Source organism: Glycine max, chromosome 11 (genome assembly GCF_000004515.6).
Source record: "Glycine max cultivar Williams 82 chromosome 11, Glycine_max_v4.0, whole genome shotgun sequence".
Taxonomy (NCBI): Eukaryota; Viridiplantae; Streptophyta; class Magnoliopsida; order Fabales; family Fabaceae; genus Glycine; species Glycine max.
This window is the reverse complement of record NC_038247.2, coordinates 9661668-9670110: the sequence shown is the minus strand read 5'-3', so window position 1 is coordinate 9670110 and position 8443 is coordinate 9661668. Positions and strand designations below refer to the sequence as shown.

Genomic DNA, 8443 nt, shown 5'->3' with positions numbered 1-8443 from the left:
AATAATATGAAAAGATAATTTTTAACTATCAATTAGTTGATTTGTTTTCTTTAAAATACATGTTATTAGTGTAAACACATTAATAATTATCGTTAACACAATCAATTTAATAATAATATTCTTAATTTTGAAATATATGCTAAAATTTACAATAAATAATTTAAATAATTGAATTGATAATAAATATTACACAATAATAATAACAATAAAAATAAATAGAATAATAATAATAATACAACATTATTTATAAAGGTCAATCATAAGAAACTATAACTTAATATCCTTATACTTTTCAACTATAAAGGATAATAAACATCAATTAAATATTATTAATTTGAAATAATTAATGTGTATAATAATATAATTATTATTACAAAGAAACAATAGAATGCAATAGTTAATAACATATTAAAAATGAGTAATAAATATAAATAATTGATGACAACTTTAATAACTTAATAAATATGTAAACAATAATATTTAAAGTTTGAAACATATAATTATTTTTATAAATAACTTTTGAAAATTAGTAAGCAATGAAAATAAAACTAAAATTAAGGGAAAATAAATAATAATAATAATAATAATAACAATTAAATTAAAATTATTCAATTTATATTATATCATAGTGAGGTTAATTAATTCAAACTTCAAAACTTTAAAAATATTACACGATTAATATAGTCAAAATAAGTAAAATTATAATTTTAAAAATAATTAATGACCATATCTATTTAATAGAATTATACTATTTCAACAAATTTTAAGAATATTTAAATTTTTATCATAAATATACACTCAAATTTAAATAAATATTATATATATATATATTATTCTTTAACTTCTATGTTTCATATTAGTATTGCATTAATATTATTATTTAGAGAAAAAAATAAATTATAATAAAATTCAACACATGTTCATTAAAAATATAATATTAGCATTATTTTTCAATTTTAATATTTATATATTTGTTTTATTACTAAAAATATTTAAAATGAATAATTTTATTTATGTACACTTAATTTTTAAAAGATATTACATCACCATTATTACTTGAATGAACAAAAAATTACAATAAATTTTAATATATTTAATTTTAAGATAAAATTAACTCAATTAAAAGCATAATTAATCAACTTTCTCATTAATAATATAATTATATTTAACATAATACTAAATATATAAAAATTATTATTTTTATTTATATAAATAAGTAAATAAATAAAAATAATATATATATATATATATATATATAATTTTAAAAAAACCGCACAACATACAGCTTAAAATCTAGTCATACTATACTTTTCAGATCACAAACGACTAACAACCGGTTACATTTCGAACTGGGTACGTACCATTATACTTTTCATATAGAAACATATTAAATTGAAAGTGAGATAAATAATAAAATATAAAAAAAAATGTTTGACTTAAGAAGCTAAATTAGAGGAAAATATTGATTTTATTGCTTAAAATAATAAAGATATTATAATATTGTGAAAAAGAATGTAAAAAGTTATAAAATGATACTTTTATCAACCCGATTAATCTTGACGGGTGTATTGGATTAGAATTTCAGAAAATTTCAAAATTAAAAGACTTTTTTTTTAGAAAAAAAAGATTTGTAGTATTCAATTAGAATTTTTAAATAATATAAATAAGTCTTATTTTATTCAATTAAGACTTTTAAATTTTTTTAAAAATGCAACAAAATTTGATGATATTCAATTATGATTTTTTATAACTTAAAAAAAATATTGATATTAAAAAAATATACAAATTTCAATGAATTATTTTTTAAGATGGATTTCTTGTGACTTTTTAATATAAAACATCTATCAAACAATTTTATCTAAATTGTTGATTTTGCTAGATAATTTTCTTTCTATTTTTATTAGATACCATTTTTTTTCTCTTATCACCCATACCATTTTCTCTTTTCAATACCCAACACAAAAACCAAGACTACTTAATTAAAAGAGGTACTAGATGACTACTAAAAAATATTCTTTAAGATGTGGGTATCATATATGTTTCTCCTATTCTTTTGGAGAAAAAATATCAAATATATTTTTCTCCTTTACACTTTCCTGTTTTTATATTAAATTAATATTTGTTTTATATGTCAAGATTAATTATGTTTTTCTTAACCATCACATGTTCAACACACTATTTTTATGATTGTCATCTTTAATGTTGTTATCACTCACTAACCCTCTTACAAATATTACACCATCATCACTCCATTCTAGTGTATGCTTATGATTTCATTCCATTTAAACATATCATAAGATTTATCATTAAATAATTATAATAATTAAAAAAATAAAAATAAATAATGTATAATTTTAAATCTATAATTCAAATCCAGAAGCAAGAATGAGAAGATATTATCTTAAGAAGAATTAATATAGGAAGACCTAAAGTTAAAATCAATTTAGCTATTAAAAAATTATATTGATTTTTTTTTATCCAAACTTTATCATTTCTTATCCAACTCTTGTAATTTTGAATGTATTTTTAAAAATTCACATAGTCCTTTTAAATCTTATAAATCTATAAATTTCTTTCAAATTCTTTAAATTCTTATGATATAAATTTATTAAAATTTAAATTATCATAAAAATCCTGTAAAAAAATCTGATAAGTAATAACATTCTTATATAATTTTTAAAATCCACAAAACATTTTTATGCTAAAATAGTCTTTTAAAATCCTAATTCAATACATCCCTAAAAAGCATATTTGGCACTTAGGAGTGAAGTTTTAAAAGAAAAGAGTAGAAAAAAACTTTTCATGTCTAATAAATTATATTTAACTTCAGCATTAAGGTTAGCCAGCATGTGTTTTCAACACTCCAATTAAATTATGCCACATATTGGCCCACATCAAGCAAATTTAATGGTAAATAATATGATCCATATAAATATACAATCACAAATAGTGTCTTAAAGGATGCATATTAAAACAAACATAAACTTTATCGTTTCTAAGCACCAAAAATAGAAAGAACTATAGCTCATTCTTCAACTGTTTAACTGAAATCTATCTGAAATATTACCTAGCTTTTTTATTACTGTGGGTATAACTCTTCCAAAAGAATGAAGCAACCTGCAACCAATTAACACGATTAACAGCATCATCCTAAATTTTGATTAATGTTAAGGGCCAAACGGCCTATCGGCATATAAGCAGATGCCAAAAATTAGAAGGGTGTTTCGCTTGTTTTCTGTTTCCTTAAATTGATATGATTTCATTAGTAATTACACCAAAAAAAAGAACCATCCTATTTCCATTTTGTTTCATTTGCCTAGTTTTCACAATTTTCTACATAAAATCTTAGACACAAGGAACTTCTATAAGTATTATTGATACCATATCGAGAATGAAAACAGAAGGCAAAGCATCTTCAATTCTCAAAAACAAATTTAAGAGCAGCAACAGAATAATAAAATTATTTGGGTTGGAATTTTATGTATATTTATTTCAATTTCTGATCCATATGTTTCAAAAGCTTGATCACATATCAGACGATCATCTAAGTGATTTTCCAGAGACATAACAAATTTAAGTTTCTGGTATACAAAAAAGGGGGGAAAAAAGGTGAGATACAGTTATTTGACTTCTCTGATCTGTCATATAAACATGTAAGATCAATTTCATGACCTATCTCATATTTGCTAATATGTTGCTCAAAATAAGGATGAGGGGCTAGTTCATATACTTACTAAATGTCATTCTTCCTCTTTGGAATAGTAGATTATAATTCCATTTAAAAATCTCGAACTATTTACCCCAAATAACACACAAACCACTTCATGAATTCACTGGACAAAAGAAACAAACAGTATAAAAACACGGATGAATCAAACATATAGAAAAGAAACTCAATGAAAGTTAATTTTTAACAGAAAAATAACATCTAAAGTACATAACAGGCAAGGCAAGCCAACTGCCAGGCCTACCTTTTTTTAAATATACAACAGAAAGGTGAATAAAATAGCTGTTGCAGGTTTCAGTGAATGAAAAATAGCTAGAAGGCAAAATGAAAAAAGAAATGAAATTTGAATTTAAAAAGACTAATCCTTTGACTTCATTTGGGAGTATAGAAAATTTTGAAGAGTAATAACAATCAGAAAGCAGTTCATTCGAGGTTTAACATTTGGAAATATAAATGCATAAAAAAGGGGGATTTAAAAATTTACATCCAATTTAAATATCATGTAAATACTGTAACTTCCAATTTGTAAGACACTGAACGCTGCAATCAAATTGAATAACTTTGTTTACTTTTCAGGTATTATATTCATTGTATATAGATTTACTTCAATGCCAAAACAAAATGTCAAAGTACCTTGGAGATTAACCTCATGGATCATCTAGGAGGCTTCACGGCAGTATTCTTCATGCTTCGTAAAACTCTTGTAGTAGTATTCTTCATGCTTCGTAAAACTCTTGTAGTAGTAGGTTTACCATTTGAACCTTGAATCTCAGAGTCTCTGTTTTTTCTCTTTTTACGGAGTTCCATTTTAGAATCATGATTATTATAGTCTAGGCTAGATTTCTTCATTGGATCATCAAATTGGGAGCATCTGAAAGCACAGTATAAATATACCCAAATCAGTTGCACAGAAGTGCTTTAAAAACACTAAAAAATATTTACTAGGAAGAGTAATTACTCTGAACTCTCCCTTCCATCAACAATCTTGCCCACCTCCTGCAAACAACAGAATGTTTTTACATTAAGTAATTACACTAAACAAAAAAAAAATATCAGGTACATGAGAGCAACATTCCAGAAGCTTGCAAAGGATCATCAAAAACTTTTAGGTTTCCAATATTTAAATAGTCAACGTTCTTTACCTTATCATCTCCAACACATCACAAACATGAAAAATAAAAAATTCACAGACGTGTTACAGTGGGTACAATTGACTATTCCAAGACAGAAAAGTACGAAGAGCTTTAGTACCAAAATAAGCAACCAACAAATAAGATAATAAACAGCACACAAATACTGATTAAATTACAACAAAAAATTACCATTTCAGTTAATAAGAACCCTAATATAATATCAGATATCAAAAGCTAAAGACTTTGAGAAACAGAATTATTTAGGAAACAACATTTAGTAATAATAACATCACTATATCTGTGATGATAAGAATCACTCATATTTCTTTTTCTGTACTGGTAGATTTCAAATTCTTCAACAATTTATTGCATATGTATTTTAGATACAGATGTTTACATGCAAAGCTTAATACATTAGCACCACATTTGCCAGACAATGAACTCAATTTAATACATAAATTTTTTCAGTTTACAGTTCAATGAATTCAATTTCATGATCAAAAGGCTCTCCAAATTCCATCTGTCAAATACAGCATTATACCAAGCACCAAACATATACCCCATATATATATGAAAAAGTGTACATGCATCTAGAAGGCTAGAGAAAGCACTATACCCATTCATCAGTTACTGATGTGAAATTGTTACTGTCAGTTTCAAAATTAATCCGAGTTTTGACTAGTCTGCCCTGTTCCATGTCTGCAGTACTTTTTGGATCACTTAAATCCATGGAACCATCATTATCATAGAGTGAAACTGATGCATATTTATGACAACTTATAACTTCTGAATTTTGTAGTCCTACAGAACTACTTAATGAAGCTCCAGCACACACCACACCAGGGTTCACAAAGCAAGAACCATTTGGCAGAGCACAATCCTCAGAACATTCATTATCAGGTTTTGAATTTCGAAGTTCTAGCATGCCAGGATCTGACACTGAGTTGACAACAGAATCACAAAGTGACTTGATGAATGGCATATTGGTAGCATCTGAATCAATGAATTTCTTAGATGCACCTTTAGCACAACTGACCTCAGCTGAGACAGTTGATTGATCTTGCATTAAATTGTCTACCACATTTACATTCAGTTCAGCTGAGACAGTTGAATGATTTTCCTGTAAATCATCTTTCACTTCTATAGTCATGCTGCATGGAGTTAATGAATCACATATCAATGGAATGTCATCTTTATTCTGTTGACCTAACTCTGTAGCACCATCTTTTTTCAGTTTCAAGCTTGAGGAAGATCTGGCTTGTCCACCATGATCCTCAATTTGACCAGAATTTGTACTCAACAAAAAGGAAGATTTACCTTGTGTATAATTCTCTCCTAAGCCGCTCAGATCCTGCCAAAGGCTTCGGGATTTGTTTCGATGCATATTCTCACTTATGCAAACCTCATTTCTAAACCTGTTAATCCAATCTGATGAGGACAAATTTAAATCAACATGAAGATTAATTCCCACATCTGACCAGACATAGAACTGAAAATACGATGGAGGAACTTCAGTAGCTGCTTTTATTGAAGAAGCAAAATCTTTCTCAACTGAAGGTGCACCTGCGACTGCTCTGACATTATTTTGGTGACAGTTTAGCAATGTGCTGTCTCTCATTTTACCTGAATGTATGTCAAAGCTTCTTCCAGGTTACTTGGTCTTCTTCAAACCTCCTACATGCATTGTATAGTCAAAGCCTCCTGCATGTACTGAACATGATTAAATGAGACATGTTCCGACAGATAGTACAAAGAAAACAAAAAATGAAATTAAAGATGGAATATTTTTTTTCCAGATCATCTGCCCTTGCCTTTTACACATCTATACCTAGTCATAGGAACAATGCATTCAGTGAAATTCATATTATGAACTTTTTAAGTAGACAACAAGCATAGTTTTCAACTTTCAAACAATTGCATAAAGCCACAAACCATTAATTGAAGACTGAAATTTTCATTGTCTTCCTCACTAAGACAATCATCATTCTAAAATATATAAATTGCTTCCTAATTTCTTTAAAAAATCCAAGAAGAAAAATTTTGTTAGAGAATTGAAATATGAAAGGCAGATATACAAGGTCATCAGTAACCATTTCTGCACAATTAAACCCAGGATAATATTGTGGATCCAGCCAAATTTGGCATCACATGCCAAAGTTGAAGATGACAAACATTAATGCATGAAATAAAGAAAAAATAGAGTGAGTAAATCCTAGGAGTACACAAATAAACTGGATTGGATTGGGTATCATCTCTGTAACTCGTTGATATCGCAATCACAGGATATTAGAACAAGTGGAATCTCAGTGGGAAACACTACAAGCGAGAGGGCGTGGAAAGAATATTGTTAGTGATACAGTGAAATATTTTTTCACCTCAGTATTGGGGGGTTTTTCCACATAAAATTTGGTTTCCTTCCACCTGATCGTTCTGTACATTTTCAGCACCACCACACTGCGATATCTAGTTTTCTTAGATCTACTTCAGCTTTCCCTAATCACTAAACAATTCCATTTGAAGAAAATCCACCTAAGCAAAAATAATAATACCTAAATCTCTTTAAGAAACTTTCTGCCTATTATTATTGCTTCTTAAAACGCTCTGTTATCATTGCGAATTTAATCAGGAACATTACCATTAGGGAGCCTTCAGAATAAATCATTTACAATACATTATGGTTATGATGAGTGAGAGCTATCATATTAATTTCTAAGCAACCCCATTGCACATTTCATTTCATTTCATAGGTACAAAAATAGAAGCAACCTAGGTGAGGTGTAGGACACGTAACAGTGAAGGTGCCAAAAGAAATTTAAGTGCGTGTGTGTACGTCTGAGACCAGACAACAATGTGAGGGAAACATTCGGCAATTAAGAAATCGAAAAAAAGACAGAGAAACGATGATACCTGAAGGCAGGGAGAAAATAAGGGACAATGTTTAAGAGCAGAAAGAGGGGGGAGGGAAGGTTTGATTTGAGAGAGTGGTGATTTCGTGAATAACAAATTCCATTTCTATTCTATTCTATGTTGGTATGGCATTTCCTGCGCCACGTGTAAGTGAGTCGGGAACAATTACTTACATCAACACCGTTTACTGGGCCTCACTCTCCTCTCAGGTGTGGATGGGATGGATTAGGCTCTTCAAATGTTTGAATTTTGAACACTACCTCCCTTATTTTGCCAAAGGTTATATTTTTTTCTTGCCTCCTGTGTCTCCTCAAAGATTAATCTCGCTCTTCATATATAATTATCGTTTGGTTTAATAAATTTTAACACACAATAAAAAAACCAACACAAGTTCTTTGGTTAAATAATATTACAATACTATATCAATCCTTTCTGTTTGTCAAAAATTATATTATAACTTATTTGTTAATATTTGGGTATAAAGACTCTCTTAATTTTCATAAGATATTTATTAAAATATTATTTTTTATATTAAAAGTATTACTATATTGATATTGATAAATATCACATATTTAATAACTTGTTTTAATTTAATTAAAAATACTAAGTACCTATTTGCTTTAATTAAAAAACTAGCCAATGAAAATACAATCAACAAAACATATATATAACCTTC

The 8443-nt window shown here is 27.5% G+C and overlaps 1 protein-coding gene across 6 annotated transcripts; it reads right to left on the bottom strand.

The window, feature by feature from the left end:
• Positions 1 to 2903: 2903 nt before the first annotated feature.
• LOC102668780 (uncharacterized) lies at positions 2904 to 7983 on the bottom strand. Of its 6 annotated transcripts, none has more exons than XR_416713.3 (6): positions 7768 to 7983; positions 5477 to 6570; positions 4686 to 4723; positions 4361 to 4598; positions 3735 to 3833; positions 2904 to 3117 (listed from the first exon to the last, which is right to left on the bottom strand). XR_416713.3 is itself a non-coding variant. In XM_014764012.2 (5 exons), the coding sequence occupies exons 2-4, from the start codon at positions 6476 to 6478 to the stop codon at positions 4382 to 4384; spliced, it is 1257 nt and encodes a 418-aa protein (XP_014619498.1). In that variant the 5' UTR covers positions 6479 to 6570; positions 7768 to 7983; the 3' UTR covers positions 2904 to 3833; positions 4361 to 4381. The 6 variants fall into 6 exon arrangements, 2 of the variants coding, with proteins under 2 accessions (XP_014619498.1, XP_006590935.1); XR_005887132.1 differs by having other exon boundaries at positions 5477 to 6561; XR_005887133.1 differs by lacking the exon at positions 7768 to 7983 and adding an exon at positions 7236 to 7731.
• Positions 7984 to 8443: the final 460 nt, after the last annotated feature.

Bases quoted from the DNA above. Each gene is read 5' to 3' on its own strand.
- LOC102668780 (XM_014764012.2), bottom strand. From the start codon at position 6,478: ATGAGAGACAGCACATTGCTAAACTGTCACCAAAATAATGTCAGAGCA. The intron at 4,724-5,476 runs GTATAGTGCTTT...TGTTGTTTGCAG, and splicing joins CATCAGTAACTGATGAATGG to GAGGTGGGCAAGATTGTTGA. The intron at 4,599-4,685 runs GTAATTACTCTT...CTGTGCTTTCAG, and splicing joins GATGGAAGGGAGAGTTCAGA to ATGCTCCCAATTTGATGATC.